We start from the raw sequence: 20,962 nt of genomic DNA on the forward strand, positions 1-20,962 counted from the left end.
GTGTTGCAATGTGTTAAGTTAAAGTGTCTGTTTGAATGTTATGGATGTGTATTTATATATTTAATCTAGTAAATGGAATATTGTTAATGAAAACAACGGAGACCCCAGGAAGAGTCACTACTGTTTAACACAGAAGCTAATGGTAATCTTAATAAACAAACAAACAAACAAACAAAAATCCACTTTTTAGCTCCCCTAGTTAAGACATTTGACTTTACAACATGTTTTCAATATTTAGTGTTGTCCACTAGATGGCAGCAGCTACTGTACTAAGATACCTGTTTAAAATCTTATTAGAAGAGGAAGGAAAGAGTCCCAATTCAGCAGGATTTTCAGGGGACTGAGCCTACAAATTTAGTGTGTTGTATCTGTCTTGAAAGAAGCCAACAGAGGGGCAGACATAAAACGTAGGATTACATACACTGAATAGAAACACTCAGGATAACATTGACGTTTGTCTCCTTTATGGAGGCAGTTGTGACTTTTTGTAAAAGGCTAAGTTGGGCCTGGCGTTTCCTCTTCATCCAAATTAGCAACTTCTAGACTTGCATTTACAAGCCAGAACCTGGCAGACACTTATCAAGCGTCTCTCATGTTATTTTCCAGATGATTGATTATAAAATCGAGGAGGTAAAGTTTCTCATGAGTTTTTGCAGAAGCAGTACTGAAACTTGTGTTTTATGTCACTGCACCTGTTTTGGGACCGAGGGCATTACCGAGAACCCTGGGAATGTTTGCGTTGACCTCAGTGAAGGGAGGAAGTATCTCCTGAAACTTCCTATAAAGAGGATCCTGTGTCATTTATGAACAAACAGTCACAGGTCAGAGGTTTCAGTTAGGTGTGGATCAATGTGGCACAATCTATTGCGATGCAGTTATTTGGCGATATGCATAATGGAGCTGAAAATTAAATCACTGTAAATGAAACTTTATTAATTACAATGGCTGAAGTTATCCATGTCCTTAAGACTTGTGTTTTGTTTGTATTTACAATTTTAAATCAAATTAGAATTTTTGACACTGATCCACACAAAAAAAGATTTTAAGTCAAAACATCTGTACAAATTAAAATAAAAAAAAAATCTTTTAACTTTTTTATGCCTAAGGAAAAATGAAAAGCCTTGCCTATTATCAGTTTTTAAAAATATTTGCTAGTATCAAACTCCAAGTCTTGTATTTTATATTCTACCAAACCGTGAACTGACTGTCAGTTTGTTACGAAGCATTTTTACCACAGGCTCTGTCTGTTGTCTTGCTAAACCAGGCATGCACAGTCTTGTTTTATGTGCTGTCATAACCTCTATTGTAGTACTATACTGTTTGTTGAACTGTTTGTTGTCCACAAGGCAACTGAGTTTTTAATTGTGCCATATTAATCATACTTTTTAAAGTAAAAGTTACCCAGTGTCCAAAAGTAACTACAATTAAGAGCTGTAGAACAAAGTACAGTCCATGTTCAGTAATGGATTCATAAATCTTTACTGTCAGTTTTTGGTGACAGTGTGTACCAAAGAGCTTTACTCTGGTTGAGAGATCAGGGCACAGATACTGTACTACCACGTGACACTTGCACTACATATACAATGCAATTGATTTAAACATCATTCCATTACAGAATGAAATGACAATAGAAACTCATCATCACAGCGATCTTAAATTGTCTGTGTAGGACTGTGAACTGTATACTACTCCGTCTGCAACCAGAAGACATTGTCTCATTGTGGTCCTCAGTCAGTCCTTGAGACATCTCTTTGTACATCCAATGTAGAAACACTAATATACTTTTATTTACATGCTTATTTTTGGACCTATATATCTGACATCTCCTTTTTTCAATCACCTCACTACAGAACACCAAGTTGTTTCTGATAGAATGGGCTTTTACATTACATGTCTTGTCTTGGCACTTTGAGCAACACAAGCCAAGTGCCATTTAGTTCCATTATACTGGAGAGAGGGCAGCCATCTCTACGGCCGATAACTCCAACACTCAACAACCCGCGTCAAAATAATCTATATTTATTAATAGCACTACAGGAAAGGGGGGACATTTTTGACTCTTTTCATTTTAGGGGGAACTGTCCCTTTAAGAGTGGCCTTGCTCATTATTGTTGTGTCATGTGGTGTGACTATTTATCAAAATCTAACATAGAAAATGTGAGATTGTAGAATTTGCTTTTTAAGAAAAGGGTGAAATGAATCATAATTTTGCAGCTAGGCAACTATACTTATGGTGTTAATTGCTTGCTGAGAGTCAGCAACTGAACATTAATTAATTATTTTAAGTTTCTTAAAGGTGGTATTTATGGAGGGTGATAGTACTGCAAAATATTTTACAGCTGTTCCCATATCTTATCCATCCCCTGAAGTAGCTGTTAGCTGTTATTTTTTATTACTTTCAGATTTGCTGTGTAAGGAAGCTCTGAGTCACACACCCTGTTTTGGTTGCTAGGAGCTAATGTCCCAGCTAGCCAGCAGGCTGTTTCTCTGCAGCTCTTTTTCTCCCATCGGCTGCTGGCTGCTGGTCCGCTGTGTCTTTTTCTCTCCACCCTTCCCTGTCTTTCTCCTCCTTCACTCTCCCAAATCCCACCTCCTCCTCCCCACCCTTCTTCTCTGCCATGTTCCAAAAGGCTGCACTCGCATGTGTGTGTGTGAGAGCGAAACACAGAGTGATTGTGAGAAAGAGATGGTAAGGAAAGACGAGATGGAGCTTCAGATGGGGAGAGAGTGAGGTACCAAGACGAACCAAGGGTAATTTATAATAGCGAGCCAGTCAGTGGCTGTTGGAACATGTGGAGGGCATGAGGATAGAGATGGAAAGTGGAGTGTGACGTGTCCCACTGCCTGACTGTCTGCTTTTTTCCCCCTCGCTCTCTCTCTCTGTTTGCCCAGGGAGCTGTGATCGGCATCGATGACGAGGACGACAGCACGTTCACCATCACAGTGGACCAGAAGACTTTCCATTTCCAAGGTGAGATGTACCTCTTTTTTATTTTGTTCTCTTTATGCCCCCTCTTCTCTGCGTTGCAAGCACTGGCTCGTTTTCCTCGGGATCTTTTTTGCATCCATCCCTGCTGTTCATTTGCTCTCTCCATCTATCTCACTCTCTCTCTCCCTCTCTCACTCCTCTTTCCCTCCCCGCCTTTTAAAGACTTGGATTGATCTGCCCTAATGCCAGGAAACACATGCACACAGGCATCTACACAATGTCAACGCGTGCTGCGTGCATTTGAGCTTTTTTCTCCCTTCCTGTGGAACCTCTTCAAGCTCTGCGAAGTTGGACTGACATGCATTTCTGTAGATAAACAGGATTTGTTCCACTGCAAGCTAGACAGATTCCTCTGGAAAAATACAAGCAAGTAAGGCTTCTTTTTTTTCCCTCGGCCCTCCTGACTGTGGCTGAGGAGGAAGATTGCTGCTTGTGTGTCTCTGCAGTTAAGCCTCTGGGAATAATAAGGGAATACTGCTGAGCTGGAAGCTGAGCTCAGGTCTCTTCTGGTTGCTGTCCACCTTCTCTGCACCGCTGCCGCCGCACGCTATCTCCCAACCAGTCATTCCATAGGGACAGGATTGGCTCCCAGCTACAGCATCGCCCACCCCCCATCCCCCCATCTTGCCAACCCTTCCCTCTTTTTTGACAGGGAGCTGTCCAGTCCAGTACACCGCAGACACCTTTTTTACTCTTATCACTCCACCAGGTCTTGAACTAACCTTCTCCACCTTTCCTTCATCTCTGTCCTTCCATTTGTTCATTTGTATTCACCCCCCCCCCCTGCCAACACCAAACCCCTCACACTTTACCACCAGACCCCACCTTCCCCCCTTTCACCTCCTTCTTGAGGGTCACCAGCCACAGTCCATGGGCTCCCCGCCCCTCTCACCTCCTCCATGCCCTCTCCCATGTCTGTGTTCCGAAGCTGTATGCTGTGGTTCTACAAACGGAAGGGTAAGGAGAAAACCGTGCACGTCTCATGGTCAGCATGCATGCCAGTCCCGGGCAAAAGGATCGAAAGGAGGCGTTGTTTGTTTGTCTTCTGGGATGTGCAGTCAGGGTGGAGCAGTGTGTTCTGTAGCGCTCAGGTGAAATGGTCTGTTATTGAGGTTCAAGGACAGTTCGGAGCAGTGTAAAGTAGCCTGTGAAGCGGCTGTCGGCTGTGAGGAATTATTGAGGAGAGAAGAGTGTGCGTCAGTGTCCTGAATCAGTCAAATGTTTTTACAGAATAGGTGTGTTATTTAGAACAGTGTGTTTGTTGTTACTGGTGATTGTTCTGCTTTTCATTGATCCTGCTGGCTTGGCTTAACAGTGATGTAATCTTTGTTTTTTGGGTTTTTTCCAGTCACGATAGTAATAATTGTATGCACATTTTATAGAGATGTGCTTGTCAGAGAATAATAGCTCAAATGTCATTGTCTTTATTTCTTGTGGAACTTTCTGTGCCACAGTTAATTAGATTCCTTCACATCAACTGTAATGCCTCATTATCTGAATAATTAGTCTGAGAGACTTCTACATCGGGCAAAGAGCAGCAGTGTATGCAAATTATATTCTAATTTTAATGAGTCCAAATTTAAGAGCATTATTCAAAAACCTTAATGGCCTTAAAGAGTGAAATTAAATTCTGACAGGGTGTAGAGCTCGCATGAAAAGGCAACACAGACAACATAGATGATATAGCACATGTAGTAAATATGACAATGCCATTTTACCATACAATAGCATTCATGATCACTTTACATTTAAACATTTCTACATCAGTTCAACAATTCTGCTTCTTTTATATCAGCTAAATCTGCAGAGTGGTAAGTTATCTTTGAAGCAGCATATTCTCGTACAGGACAGTCTGAAGCTTTGTAGCACATTGTGACCCCCATAATGATCTTTTTGACTAAGCACAAGTAATGAAATGTCACTGGGTCACATCGTTTTTCCAGACACCTACACCCTGGTAAAAAGGAATAGCCAGTGTGAGTTGAAACCATTCGATGTTTTCCTTTTATAACTTTTAACCTTTACATGCCCTAAAGTGAGAGAGGCATTTTAATCACACATTTTTTCAAAGGTACCCGTGGTCATTGACAACCAGGAAAAGTTATGTAATTGCACATTTTTAAGGCCTGAAAAAGTAATGGAATCAGCCAAAATCATTGAAAGTATTGAAAAACATCTTTATTATGGTTCCTTGAAAAGTCATGGAGAAGTTTGGAGATTTTGTCCCTGAAAATGTGTGGGAAGCCGGTTCTTAGCTCTGTACACGTGTGTCTGAAGATGGAGGGGTGCTGTACAACCTCAGGTGTCACCACAGCAGGAACAGGCAAAAAAATGGCAGGAAATGTTTTTATTTTTATTTGATTTATTCGTGTATTTGTCAGAGGCTGTGCAAAAAACCATATAACATATTACAATAACATAAAAACATATGTACTGAATATGAAATTTTGGAGCCAATACTAATTTGTGACCCTGATCCTGGTGAGGCTTTTCTGCTTAAAACGATCATAACATGTCATCATTACCATGAGTAAATTAATTATATTGAGCACATGATAAATGGTGACATTCACATAAATATGACCCGATTAAAATGTTCCAACAGCGTTTGTTTTTTTGTTTTTTTTTTATTGGAACATCTCTGGGCACATTCATATAAAAATTACAAAGTCACCATTGAGCAGGGGGCAGGAAACTATCATTAAATGTGTTGAGAGCATTCTGAATACATCAACTGTTGGCTTGGATATCAGGAGATCCACAGGATGTTAGGCAGGAGGAGATTTCTCTGTATCTGTAAAACGATCCTGGTCTGAACATGTTATGCAGTCAGTCTCCCAGGATTCACAGCAGCATCTTAAAGTGTCCGTCTAAATATAAACTTTCGTGCCATTACGTATGGGCTGCGTGGGTAAGGTATGTCTGTGTCTTTGTGATGGGTAGAGCCTCACTGCCAAGGTTAAGAGAGGTAAAAACTATAGACGGATACCATTTACTGTAATTTAAATTTCCAGTGACCACTACATCTGCTGATAAATTGCTCATTTTAGAAGCGCGTGTCATGTTAACGTGTAAAAAAAACAATTTCCAGGAATGAGCCATGATACTTCCTCTTACGGGACAGTCCAGCTCACAGGTTTAAGTGTAGTTCTGAGGCGGCCGGCCACTGTGTTAGCCCGGAGTGCAGCTCTGTGCTGTCTTTCTATTTAGAGAAGCATCCATTATTCATCGGCCCCTCTCCCCCGGCGGTGCATCAGAGTTGCCTGAGAGCCCTTTAGCTTTCCCTTTTCCTCTTTCCCCCTCTCTGCTCTCACATGCCTCCTCTTATGTACAGTAGCTATCAATCTCTTGTCTTCTCCGCCCTTACTGTCAGGCCACCCTGATAGTCCAGACCGTCAGGTCAGGATGAGTATCCCCCTCATGCTCTCTTTATCGTGTCAGGGACCCCCTTCACCTCGATATCACCTGCACTGTCTGCTATCATCTTGTTTAACTTTTCCCACCTCGGCCATTTTTGCCACTGTGTTCTTTCAGGACGGCATCTGGACTTGTGTATTTAGTCAGAAAGATGTCCCCAAGTGCAGATCACTCATGGCTCAGCCAATCCAGAGCATTTTATGTTTTCACTACACAATTGGAGCAAAATCATAGATTAAATTACCAAAGTCCTGATCAGGTATCGCCAAGGCAACCCTTCTTCATTGACCTCCAAAATTGTGCATTTTCTTTGCACCTCATTTTGGTAGCTACCACTTAACTGACAGGTTGCAGTCCTGTGCATCGGACCCTCCGTCCTCCCGTTGGAGCATGTACTGAAATATTTCATCAGCTTGTCTGAAGATGGCAGGAGGAGAGAGAGGAGGGGAAGGATGAATAATTCACCGAGGCCTTTGGAGAAAGAAGGAGCAGCATTATGGGGGAGGCTGAACGTCATAAAAAAATCTTTGTGATACAATACCCTGACGACTTGGATGGGAAAAGAATCCTTGCGTTAAGAATACATCACATGTGCTGTTAGTATGTTGATTTGTCTCGACATGGTATCTGCCCGAGTGTGTGGAAATTGTGCATGCTGGACAGAAACTAGCGACCTGTGTCTTTGTGTACTTGTCCATGATGGCATTTTCTGCAGTTTAAGTTACTGAAACTACCAGTAGTTTCATTGTGTGTTTCATATACATTTAATTCACAAACCAAAGCTGAATACAGTTTGCTAGATGTAAGTTAGAAACATAAGAGTATGGGGTGGCACACATAAGAGGTAAAAAGGGTAGCAGAAGATGGTTGTCAGATTTTTGGGCATGTGCATGTTAAGTTAGTGTAAACTAGGCCATGATTCTTTTTTTTGTGACTGATTTAGCAGAAGTATGACGAGACAAATTCTTCCAAAGAATGATCGCAGAGTTGCTTGCTTTATAGTTGACCAAGTATATGGGACTGGTAATAAAATTACTTTTCAAATGGATGTAAGCTGACGCCAGCAGTATACCAATATATTGGTGTATATATATATATAATAACAGTCTTTTACTGCATTTTCAGAACGTAGCAAATAAACAAATAAAAACACAATATAGGGAATGTTCTGCTATCTTAGGGGTTAAATGTCCTTGGTTCAATCCAGCCAAGGACATTGCATGTCTGTCCCAGCTCCTCTCATTTCCATGCAGCTTTTTACTTTATTCTAAGCTGTGTAATTGAGGCTACAGTGACAAATACTTGGAGCATGAAATCAGTATGAAAATCGAGTAGATAGAATAAAAGGCATGTACGTGATATCTCTTCATGTGGAAGTTGGTGACTTCCCTCTGACACACAAATATTCAGCATCTGCTGGGTGAATTTGCAGAGGAAAAATGCATTGAAGAACAAAAGAGCTGTTGCGGCATTGAAACAATTCAAATTTTTACTGACCTTTTCAAGACTAAACAGAAGAGGATTACTGCAATTAAGTAAGACATTTGAAATCCTGGCTCCTAACCGTGGATATCTGTGTGTGGATGAATTTTGTTTCTGATGGACTTCACAGTTTGTTGATTATGATATTGGTTTGTTTTCCTCTTGGTCTTGCAGCTCTATTCATCATATAATCCTGATAGTAGGTTTGTTTAGCCATTCAGTGGTGGTGAGAGGGGTTGCATCATGTGATCAGATTAGAGCAACACATACCCTTTATTGGAAATGTATTGACCTGGTATCTGTTATCCATGCTGGATATGAGGTGACCTCTGCTGTCAATGTGCAGCCTGACAATGTGCTGCTCTGTATTGGCTGCATGTGGAAACTCGCTGTTTCATTTGGCATCAGTATCTTCTTTTCGGGCATTTCAGCAACTGCGAGCAACAGCAACTGGCTTTGTATGTCTGCATTTATCATGGGTCTTGATCCAATATCTGACAGAGTCTGTCTGTGATTATTAGGAAAGTGTGTGTGTGTAGGTGGATAGGTTGGAGTTTATTGGTGTGGGTTACAGTACTTCCTGTATGGGCTTGATCTTCTAATAGCCTTGCTGTGCGTCTCTGCTTTCCTTTATCTGAGAAGCATCAGAGCCCACAGTAATAGGGTTTAGTCAGCACACCTTCCTGTGTTTTGGTACTACTTAGTGGCTGGGCTTTGAGACTGTGTTACACTCTTACAGGGTTAAACAGCATCATAAAACTCAAGAGTGTGTTAATGTCAGGTTTGTGCAGTTACAGCTAGTAACTGTTGGCAGTGGTATCAAGGTATTTCGGAAAACAGGGGTTTTTTTTTAGAAATCCTAAAGGTATCATTTTCAATACTGTCAAAGATGCAAACACTGTTCATACACCACCAGTCTCTACTGGTGAAACAGGCAGCTGAGCTGAGTAAGATTGTGACTAGAAGTCTAAGGGTTAATATAACAGGACATGTTTGGAAGTATTGCCACTTTTAGTTACATCAATGTTATGGGGCATGGATGCTTCCAACCCTTCTTTTTGTAAGCTATGCTAAATTTAGGCTCGGTCTTGGTGGTGCTTTTGGTGGTTGTTGTTTGATGGTTGTGGCATGTGGCTGCAGGTCATTATAAGGATGAGGAAATCAACTCACCATCCGGTAAACTCTCCTCTCTAACAACTTTAAGCTAGTGTGTGGCTGATAACTAGCCAGGTCAAGGTTCTCAAATGTAAACATCGAGGAAGATGGAGAAGAATTGGGTGCCAGCTTAATTGGCATCCCGCTAGCCAGTGTACAGACGCTGGAAAATAAACTGAACGACCTGCGTGCCCCATCAGTTTTTATCAGGATATCAGGAACTATCATATCCTATAATTCAACAAAATTTGGCTAAATCCTGGACAGCACCATTCAAACAGGTGACTCTTTTTCTATTTGCCGATCTGACAGAGCAGAGGATTCTAATGAGAGAAGGAGAGGAGCATGTGCTTAAGGGTAAAAAAGGAAAGGTGTGATGGTGGGAATGTGGTGTGCTCTCCCGGCTGGTCCTGCTGTAATTCACTGCATGGTGGCTGCAGTGCAGCGCTGTGATAGATTACATAAATCACCTTGAAACATGGACAATTGTAAAACAGCAGATTTTTTTTTAAGATCCATTTTACTTATTTTATATGTTGTATTTGTATGTATTTGTTTTTGTTTCTTCAATCAAACTGTAAAGCACTTTGAATTGCATTCAATTTGTTTGGTATATAAATTAAATTTGACTGACTGATTGAACAGTGTAGGAAGCTGATGGGAACACATGTCACTGGATTTTTTCGCTGTGGTCATTGTATAATTCCATGTGACAAATATATTGATTGATCTTGAGATGACTTCTTCCAACTACAAAAGAAGTTTATTGGCGACATGATTTTATTCAATACGTCATCTCCGTTTAGCCCAGTGATGTGTCCTGTATCATCAGGTCTTCCAGCATAAATGGCGCTTATTTCCTATCTACTTGTTATTCTGTGTGCCATAAGTATTTAAACCCAGAAAGACTTATAGCAGGCTAATTGCATGTTAGAAACACAGCTTATAAGATAGACAATACATGCTACAGTGTCTTCTATCACCAGCAGCTCAGTTTTTACATTCTCTTTTCTTTCTTTTTTTCCCCATTTTTTTAAATAAATGTCATATACTGTGCACCCTGGTTCAATGTCAGGAAGGTATAAAGGTTTAAAAAAAAATAGATGCTGCCCAAGCTGGTGGCTATAAGACCTTTTCCCCTTTTGTTCCTCTATAAAAATTTGATTATTGCTGTAACACAGTGCGTAACAAGCCCTTTAAACCCTTTTCACTATAATCTCAAACCAGGAAAATCTCCTCATTTCTTATCTCCCGATTGGGAAAGATAAATGAAAGGCATATATTCTAGATTTCTTTAACCCTTAGATAAGCATTGCCTGTCCGTCCTGGATCTATTTTATATGGGCATCTTATAGTTACAAGTCTTTGCTTCATTAGTACCCTTAACTTCTTCTCACTAGGGAGCAGAACTCCTGCTTTACTACACTGTGGCCAGATAGTTGTAAATCATTTCCTAATATTATTCAGTTTTGTCCATTCCTCTAACTTTAGCATGTAGTCCAACCCTTTGTCTGTATCAAGACAAGTTAAGTATTAAAGGACAAACAACTTGCAGTTTTTTAATATGTAACTCCAGTTTAACAAAGGAGTTCATGTCAGATGACTGCCACTATCATGACTTGCAGTATGTTTCCTCATGTGACTGGTATACTGGCTGACAGACTAACACTGTGGATCTGCTGAGTCGACTAACTGCTGATACCTACCTAATATAAATCACGGTGTACATGTGAGCTGCAAGCAAGGACAAAAATTTGACCTGCGACACACTTCATACAGGTAGTGCATTTGTTTTTGTTCAGTTGGCCTGCTACTACCTCTGCTCTGTCATGAATAGAGCTAAACAACATTAGCCGCAGTAAACTGTTCCTCTGGAGAGTCTGTTTGGCTGAGGGGAAAGTGAGAGGCCAGTGAGGCGCTGTCTGAGTGGATTGGCCTGAGCCTCTGTTGCCTTTTAATGTCTTTAAAAGCTTTTCTGCTGTAGCACAACTCAGTCTCTGCGCTAGCACAGCCATTCATCTGCTGTACTGTCTTGTTTCCAGCTCAATGAAAAATGACTTTTACACAGAATATAGTTTGCCAGCTCTTCCAGTGGCATATATCTTAAGTCTTTCTTTCACAGCTTTTAGAGATGTAGTTTTTTTTTTTACCGGGGTGGCTGTCATTCACATGCACAGAGCAAAGGTGCAAGTCCTGAAAATCTGTAATACTTAATATACAGTCTTAAATTACATACAAAACTTGTATGATGCAGAGTTGTCATTTACTGTTTCTAAACTCATTCACCAGTGAAAGTAAAGATAAAAACCGACCCCCAGATTCACTTTTGTCTCGTTTGGCCTTTTCCCTTGCTATAATTGCTTTTTTCATTTGTTTGTTTGTTTGTTTTTTGTCGTCGTGCCTCTTAAGTCATTTTCACACTGATCTCGCTATAGAGCTGCTATGAAGTCCTGTCTTTACATCACTTTCGCATTTTTACATAGTACTAAACATCGGCGGCGTCATGCCACTCAAGTGTGTGATTTTAGACAGCATGATCACATAGTGGAAGCAGAATCGTGACAGATGTGACGTTTAACACAACAGCGTCTGCCTCTAGTTTGACATATAACATAGGCACTGGCAGCCCTTTCTAAACAAAAACAAAGGCATAACAATGCAATAACAATCACTTACCATCCCTGTTGTATGGCTGCTGATCATTTCCTCTGCTCAAAGGGTAAGGAGCTCCCAAATGTCGTTGTTTTTTCCAATTTGGGGGACATTTTCAGTGGTGTACTCTTTTTTTTTTAAATAGCCACTAACTGCTGCTAGCGGCTATTTAATCTCCTTGGAAAGAAAACATAAAAAACCCTCAAAATTTCAAAGACATCCTACCTATAGTCTCGCTCTGCTGGCTGTCCTGGTACACAGGTCAAGTCATTGCTTTTACTATCTCTACCTCCGCCCCGCCATTCTTTGATCATTCTGTTTATACAGAACGGCGAGGTGGCACAATGGCACAAGTGATTTTGATGCCTGCTGCTGTTGGGTTTGGCACTTGGTTGCTACCTTTTTATAAAACCCCGACCTCACCTCAGCGCTTTGGGGCTTCATTCCCACAAACATCTCGAGCACAGAAAATAAGAAAATACAGGCAGAGAGTCCCTGCACAAAAATATACCACCACACACCTCTAGAGGGTCATTAGTGATAATTTAGAGCGATTACTTATGTATGAGTCTGTACATTGCATTTTAGGATAGTATACCTTTAAATCCTCCCCGTATGTTCATAGAGGACAAAGTGTTGTGTCCCTGTATGTCATTGGCACCAAAAAGTGTGCATGTGCCTTCTGCACACTGTGTGTGTGCATGTGTGTTTTGCACGTGTCGGCCTGTATTGGGTCACTGTTTAATGTCACTGGCAGTCTGTTTGTTCTCTGTCTTTGCTCTGAGGGTGCAGCCTCGCCAAGCTCCATTTCACGCTCTGGACCCAAAGGCTCCATGTCAAAAAACGAGGCAAGAATCCGTAGTGCCTCCCCACTTGGACAGAGTGTTATCTCTTCACATTTACAATGATCATAGGAGTATTGATTCTTTTGGAATTGATTCACCCTTCACTATCATACATAAGGCTTAAGGTGTCAAAGCTGAACACTAAGTGAATGTGAGAGCTCAGTGAATGTGAGAGCTCAGTCAGAATCTGAGTGTTTATGTATTTAATTAAATGCTGCTTTAAATCTAGTCTGGCTCACAGGATGCACACTGTGTTCATAAGCCTGTCATTGTCATTGGTCGCCTAATTCATGTTACTGCTTTCAAAATCCCTGTCCCTACGCGAAACTAGTCTTGCACAGCCAGACATATCTCCACGCTTCGTTTTAGGCTGTCTGTGAAACAACAACGACCTCTGAGCTATCAACGTATACACGCTTAAACACTTTTATTATTTGATGTAGCATTTTCTTGTGAGGGGATTTAGCCATTTTAATGCCAGGGCTCGTCTCTGCACCAAAACAGGTTCCCTTCTGACACCATTTTGTAAGGGCACTATTGCTGCATCCTTGGCTAAGTGCCGCCCAAGACAGTCGTGATTGGTTTATACTTAAAAGAAATCCAAATTGGGCCCCTGGTGGCTCAGTGGATAGAGCAGCGCCCCATGTACAGAGGCTGTGTCCTCACCGCAGCAGCTGCGGCCCTTTGCTGCATTTTGCCCCCTCTCTCTCTCCCCCTTTCACATTTGTGCTGTTCTGTCAATTAAAGACAAAAACGCGTGAAAAAATAATCTAAAAAAAAAAAGAATTACAAACAACCTAGAGTTTTTTTTTCACTTCATGCAAATTGTGATGGGTTCAGCCAGACCTTTCTCTAGGGCTGGCATAGCGAAAGATAGGCCTACTTTAATTACGTAAAGCTCGATGTAGCTTCACCTTAAGATTATCTGATCAAAGTGTTCATTTAAGTCTGTTAGCAAACCAGCACAGCTAGATAGCTAATAAATTTTAATCTGCTGTTTAAGTACAGGAAGTGTCAGAAATAATCAGGGCCAAAGGCCAAAACTCTAACCAAATCCAAGGTGTTTTCCCCATTAAACACTAACAAGATGCCAAAAAGTGTACGGTTGTGTTTGCAAATCCAGATTTAAAATATCGGGCAAAAATGGCTACATTAAAATTATTGTATTTTCCATGCTGAATACAAGCCTAAGTAGCCTTGTTCTTCACTCTAATTGTTTTCATTTATTTATTTTATTTTATCCTTTGTTTAAACAGGTAGTCACATTAGGATTGGAGAGACCTGTGTACAAAAATAACGTATACAGTATACGGATGCACACATAACACATATTTACACCAAAAAAATCATCTGTGATTGCAAGCGCTTAATTCCAACCTCTTAAAATATCCAAGTGGAAACTCATCTCTTGATTACTACAATTTAATTCTATGCAATTTAAAGGAGAAATTGAGCATTTTGAGCATTACACTTTTTTGCTCTCTTGCTGAGAGTTAGTTGAGAAGATACCAACCAAATGTCTTCAATTATAAAGCTAAAATCAGGAGACTTTGAGTTAAGTTAAGCATTAAGACTGAAGGCAGGGGGAAACAGCCAGCCCGGCTCTGTTTAGGATTATGCGCTGGACTCTTTCTTTAGTAGTTGTTACATTAACTTAAAATGCCGCCCTGTTCCTTTATAAGAACATTTATAGCTATCTGTCATCTGAAATCTCCAGACATCTTTCTGCATTTGATTTTTGGCCAGGAAGTAACGTTCTCATCAAAATCAGTTCATTTTCATTGTGTTCTGTTTTTTTTTTTTTTTCTCGTTTACTACAGATTGAAGAGTGTATGGTTTTTGTCTTATTTGTGAAACTGCATACATGTGATTATAAATTCTGCAGCCCCGAATATGAGTTGAAGCAGAATTAAAGTATTTTAGATAAAAAGCAAACTCTTAGGAGAATGTACAGCGTTCATCACTGTATCACCAGTACTCATGTCTTTTCAGTGTTGTGTCTTGCAGTCATTAGTGTGTAACATGAGTTTAATGGCTACTGATGGTGTCAGTATGGAAAAACGTGGCTCACTGGGTGTGTCTGTGTGCTTCTTTCCTCAGCCCGAGATGCAGACGAGCGGGAGAAGTGGATCCACGCCTTAGAGGGAACTATCCTCCGTCACACCCTCCAACTCAGAGTATGTATCCATGCACTTGTTTGTATATGTCTGTGTGAGTTTCAGTTTGTCTGCGTGTCTAATCCATCCCCTACGGTTCCCAGAAATAGTTTTGCTGCGTGTCGTTTTTCCTGTTTATGCTAATTCCTGTGTGAGCATATATGTGGCTTAACTTTGCATTACGTATTTGCCTTAGCGTGTTTTTTTTTTGTAATAGTTGAACTATAAATGTGGTCAAAAAGAGAATTGGCGAGCAAATTTTGTAAGCATAAAGTGATGGTTATGATGTAATCTAGATATCAAAGCTTCCAATGTGGGATTTTTGTTTAACCACAGATTGTGTGCATTTGCATGCTCTGTAAATCCTATTCTCTGCTTCACCGCAATGCCCATGTGATGACTTTAAAGGGGACTTTGCATCTAAGGTTGTCAGCATTATCTTGCTCATACCGGATTTCATTGCGTATCACATAAGAGCCAGCGATGAATCGTGCCAGTATAAATGGAAAATAATGGTGGCATTCATGTCAGCATAAATGGACGATGTTTTGGCAATATTAGACTGTTATCGAGACCAGGATTAGTTTGATAGGAAGACTGTTTGATATACCGTTGATCTGCTGGCAGTCTGTTTTGTCATGTTATTTTTTTTATCTGTTTATTATGAGTGTGTCTTAGCCAGTTCTTTTTCCTGCTTGTCCTGTCCTCTAGTTGTTCCTCTTGCCAACCTTATTTCCTGCTCTCCTTGCTCCCCAAACCAAACCGTCTTCCTTGTTCCCCTCCCATCATCCTCTCTGTGCAGTTCTTTCCACCCGTCTCCTCCTTTTTCTCCCTCATGACCAACCTTTTTATTTGCCCCCTCCCTTCCTTTTTTTTCTGCCTTCCCTCCCTCTGTGGCAAATCCTTCGGATGTGCTACGTGTGCCTGCTCGCACGTTGCGCACACACATACACACACTCATGCAGTGATAGCGCGCTGCTGTCATACCATCATGTGACGCAGCAGTAACCAATCTGAGACCTGCTTGCTGCCAAACATCTGCCTCTGCTGCCTCAGCCAATCAGAGTGGCCGTTAATGCTTGTCCCTGTCAGCACTTGCTGCTGCTTTGTGTGTTTTCTCCTCTGCCTGCGTGAGAGGAAGTGTGCCTTTCCTGCCAGGGGAGGGTCCTGGATTAACTCCGCTCTGTCTGCCTTCATACCAAATGCTCAGCTGATAACTGCTGCCGAAGGATATACTGCAGCCAGACTGGCTGCGCTGCTAACTGCTGCTGTGGTTTATATATTGGCAGACTGCAGTGGAGAGCAAGAAGAGGAGATTGTTTTCTGATTCTGTGTGGAGGAGGGAGGAGGGAGAAAGGAAGAACGCTAACTTCACCCAGAGCTGGTGGTTTTTACTGTAGGGAGAGAAAACCAGAATAACGGAGGGAGAGAAAGAGAAAACGATCTTGTGTCAGGCTAAGTGGCCGGATGGGGGAGATGTACAAGGTTTAACGCAGCATGTCCATTGGAGCGAGGCACTCAGTAAGTAAAACACACACACTAACACAAACGCCACTGCACCAGAGCAAGGAGAACTTTAACGGCTGCAGTGCGCTGCTGGGGCAGCAGCATTTTAAAGTGGGTCACACTGTGAGGAAAGACAAACAGAAACAGAAGGGAGGGGGAGGGTGAGAGGGTGTTGTTTGTGGAGTCTGGGGTAGTGGGGTGGGTTTGTGTGTGTTTATATGTGAGACTTTACAGGCTGCTCTAAAATATTCTCACTGTGTGTGTGTGTGTGTGTGTCTCTGTGTGTGTGTGTGTGTGTGTGTGTGTGTGTTACAAATGAGTGGGAGTGGAGATGCAGACGTCTGGGAAGATTTCAGGAACACTGAAGAAGTGACGTGGTGGTACAGAGGCTGTTTATGAACCGACCACCTGCCTCTAACTTTCTGCTTCCAAAATTAACTACTCTGTCTTAAAACAAAAAAAAACACTTCCCCCTTCATTATATGTGTTGACAAAACATGAGATATTGGTCATTGTGTAATGATAGGGGCATTTTTGTTTGTTTTGACCACATCAGCTTCGTTTCCCTTCATTAATTTAGTTTATCTTCACGTGTATTTACTGCAAAAATGTCCCGTTGTGAATGGTATAACACCTGTACAATTAAATGCTGTGTAATAGTTGTGTGGTCTTGTACTAAATAATGCCTTCTAAATGCAGATAAGATTGACATAGTTTTTACTAAAATGTTCAAGGAAAAAAACAAAAAACACATTTGTTTGTTCGCCCCACTCCCTTAAGGAGCAAGGTTCACAGTAGGACAAAGATGAAATCTTGTAAAATCAGCATGGTTTGGCAGTAAATTTTATTTTATGAGATAGAGATATGGAGATAGATTATCACAATATTTCTGACCAAATACCTCAACAATGATATTGTAGAGTTGGCCATTGTTGCTTTCACAAAATATTTACACAAAAAAATCTGGAATTAAAAAAATGTCAGTATAGTGGATATAATGGCTCGGTGTGTAAAGGCAAACGATAGAACAGTTAAAGCAGTCTGATAAATTTACTTTGCTGTAATGCAGCCTTTAAAACAAGGATAAGACAACACCATATATATTCAGTATATATACCATAATATCCAAATATTACTCAGCCCTACTTTATAGATTAAATTGTGCTCAATTTGGCTTTTTCCTAGGTGTTTTCTCACTTTTAGACTAGTCAACTACTTTAAGTTTAGACTTCTGTTTAACATCAGGGAAACTATTCACTAGGAACATCCCTAGTTGTAAAGTGTTTGTGTTAGTTTGGAAATACTATAATGGAGGAGTGGATGGAGTTAATCCAGACTGTAAACAGAGTTCAGATGTCAAAATGAATGTCAGCACTTCACATTACAAGATTAGAAGATTCACAAAGGTATTCTACTCGCTGTATTTACACAAGAACCTGTACAGGTTTTGGCATTGTTGTGAATTTGGTTTCGTTTTGTTGTCAGCCTTGAGTAAAAGTGATGCAATGTCTTACCAGATGGATGGCAGCGGTTTTCCTGATAAACTGGAGTTATTTTCCAGTGTAGTGTGAGTCAACAGGAAGGGGAAATTGCTTGCACTAGAATGCCAATCCAAACACCTTGCTGCAGTGTATACAGTCACATCTGCATTTACATTTTTGTTCAGGCCCTCATGTGGCCAGCTATGTTTTGCAGTCACGCTAACTGTGAAAGTACCTTTGATCCTTTGAGGAAGTTGGGCAAGCTAACTGCAGACTTCATGACTGCAGAGCGAAGACTTTGTTCTCTATAAATCTAGTATGTTTTTGCAGTTAAAACTTTAGCAGTTCTCAGGCTGCTAATGGAATTTGGCTGATGATGGCTTTTCTTCACTTTCCTGTGAGGTCTTCTGTAGCAGCAAGAAAAGCCACCGCAAACTCAGGATACACCAGGACTGTGCGACGCAGCGAGCCCAAAGCAGCGGTAGCACCCACCATGGTTTGATAAGAAGACTTCTGTTTGAGTCTAACAGTTGTCATCAGCTGTGCTATTACTCTCTGCTTTTAAATGCAGGAGGTGTTGTTTTGTGTTTTTCCATGTCGGAGTAATTGCTGACATACACTGTGTTCGTTATCTTACTGACTCGTCTGGCTTGGCATAGAGGTGTTATTGTGTTGTCATCTGTGCTCAGTGTCCCTGCTATTGGCTGAATCCAGCAGTGATTTTTTTTCTTCCTTTTTTTGGAGGACGTTTTGTCTGTGCGTACATTTATCTGCTCGTTTTCCTGTTTCTGGTTTTGTGTCACAGCCAGCTGGATTGTTCTTGGTTGGTTGAGCTCAGACAGATAGAGACAGATGCCCGGTCACGTCTGTCCTGCCAATTGTCTAGTAATTACCTTTTAATGGATATTATGTAATGAAATTGTCAGTGCCTGTGTTTCTGTGTGTGTGTGGAGTCTGTGTTTCTGCTTCTGATGGGGCTATTAAGGCAAGCTAATTAACAAACAATGAATCTGAGCGCACCTCAACCTCATGTGCACACATGCTTCTGTGTCGGTAACTAAATTCTCTCCAGCCATGGGTTCCTTGATTCAGTTTTGTTGAAGCCTGAAATACGCTGGCCTCCAGTCTGTCAGGCAGGCAGACAGACCTGCTGGCCTTTTATGTTGGCTAGCCTTTAAACAATAGTATTCATATCTCCCCCTCCAGTACAGTACGCTGCTGGAAGATTCTCCTAAACTGTTGATGTTTCTGTGTCCACCATTTTGTGTAACAGCTTACAAAGCCTACCTGGCCAGGAGGTGACAGCTTTTTTTAATGAATGGATAATAAGTGAATACATGTTTTTATAATACTGGTAGTGTGGCTGTGTATTTATACTTTGAATATGCAAATACCAGCATGGTGTTTGACATGGATTTGTTTAGGGCTGCACTGTAATGCCTCACTGTGTTTGTTTCTTTGTCCTCAGGAGGCCGAGACAGGATTTGTTCCGAGCGTTCAAGACTTTGATAAGAAGCTCGCTGAAGCTGACGCCTACCTGCAGATTCTGATTGACCAGTTAAAGGTAGGACTCGACAGAGAAAAACCTAACCGGCATCATCATTTCACCCTTCATGTAGCTTTGAGAAATGAGGATATCTGCCACTCAGTTTGGTATATTTGACTAAACATCTGGAGGTAATATAGTCCGTCTGAAAAAATTCCCACATAGATCAAATAATTTATCCCCAGTATTGGGTGTAATGTATTACAAAGTAACAATTATCTGCATATCGGGGAGATAAATAAAATCCATCAAACATGCAGACAACAGCGTGCTGTCCAGTGCGCTTGTGGAGAGGCTCCTCAGCCTTGGCAGTTTTGTGCTGTCTCTGTGGAGGAACAGGTTGTCTGACAGGTGATTTAAGGATGTCCTCTTCATGAAGTGTGACTGCTTCCTTCTTGTTAAACATGTCGAAAAAGCTGGACTAATCTATTACAAAGCTGTTGTTTGGTAAGCATGAAACTCAACTGAGTTAAAGTGCTTCATGCCGTTCATATGCCCTTTTTCAATTTCTTTCAAGACTGTCATCATCTAACAGCGTTAGCAAGGCAAGTCTCTTATATGATTTTATATAGGCCTATTAATATATTATTTTAAGGTAATTAATATCTGTACGATGCTGTGATAGAAGGCCAACCTTCGTCATATATTATTGATTTCATTTTTAAGCAGTAATAGCCAATTTCTTTTGCAGTCTTTATACTCTTGAGCCTTGCTTTGTGCTGATTTGCAGGCATATGTAAGGTTTAACTTTATATTTTTGTAAACTTGCAATTATATGCCAATGCCTCTTAGGCAATATTGCAAAGTAACAAAAAAATAATGTAATGTGTAGTGTAAAAAATTGCTTTCTACAGGGAATAATGAAGTTATGCATCACCATCATTGCATTACCTTTTTGATTAAACTCCAACACTGTTTATGCAACATCGCAACCTAAAATTGACTCTATAGTGGGAATTATTATCATGACGCTTTGGTCATAATACATATTATGATAAATTTAAATGTTTTGGGATATGCTGAGTATTGCAATAACATATATTGTGATTTATTACCTTTGTCAAACCTAAAATAAGGCAAAAATTTGTCAGCATATGTATTATTTAATGGTATAAAGTGTCTCACTTCAATCGTTTTTATTCCAGTAAAATGTATTTAGTGGACTGACAAAGCAATTTTGAATTTTATTGATCTAGTACCAAAAGTTTAATCTGTATTTGCAGTATTAATAATTTATATATTGAAGACAATGTTCGTGTCCATGTATTGATATAGTATTGCCACGCAAAATACTGCAGTACTAAGCTGTATCAATTTCTTTCCCTTACCCTACACTTTATCTGTAAATGTGTTATTTATATATATATATATATATATATATATATATATATATATATATATATATGACATTGCATGCATTTGAATCTGTGTCTGTACCTTCTTTTTATTTTGTCTCTGTATTTCCTTGCTGATCTCACACTTTTGTTTAACAAAGCAGAAGTTGTAGAAAGATTTGTGGTGGCATGATGATAACGCAGAAAGTCGTGTATTTAAAGAAGCAGCAGCATATTCACACAGGCAGAAAATCTTTATGAAAACACTGCACTCCTTGGTGAGAAGAGCTTGCAACTTGCCGCCCTATTATCTCAAGTGACATCGTCTGTACAGATTCACCTTCTCATTAATGTAATACTGTGTACCCATCTTAGCTCACGCTCCATCTTCCCCTTAGT

The 20,962-nt window shown here is 40.5% G+C and overlaps 1 protein-coding gene across 3 annotated transcripts in view; it reads left to right on the forward strand.

Annotated features, from left to right (window-relative positions):
- Positions 1–20,962, forward strand: part of osbpl9 (oxysterol binding protein-like 9) — a 42,461-nt gene that overhangs the window by 2,977 nt on the left and 18,522 nt on the right. For 2 of the 3 annotated variants that reach the window (XM_042517066.2, XM_042517073.2), the window contains exons 3-5: positions 2,893–2,971; positions 14,641–14,717; positions 19,152–19,247. In XM_042517066.2, coding sequence (XP_042373000.1) covers positions 2,893–2,971; positions 14,641–14,717; positions 19,152–19,247 — 252 coding nt within the window. Of the gene's footprint in view, positions 1–2,892; positions 2,972–14,640; positions 14,718–15,810; positions 16,218–19,151; positions 19,248–20,962 lie in introns of those variants that run through there. The other variant, XM_042517080.2, reaches the window with a different exon arrangement.

Source organism: Plectropomus leopardus, chromosome 5 (assembly GCF_026936395.1).
Source record: "Plectropomus leopardus strain MGB_pleo_1.0 chromosome 5, ASM2693639v1, whole genome shotgun sequence".
Lineage (NCBI taxonomy): Eukaryota > Metazoa > Chordata > Actinopteri > Perciformes > Serranidae > Plectropomus > Plectropomus leopardus.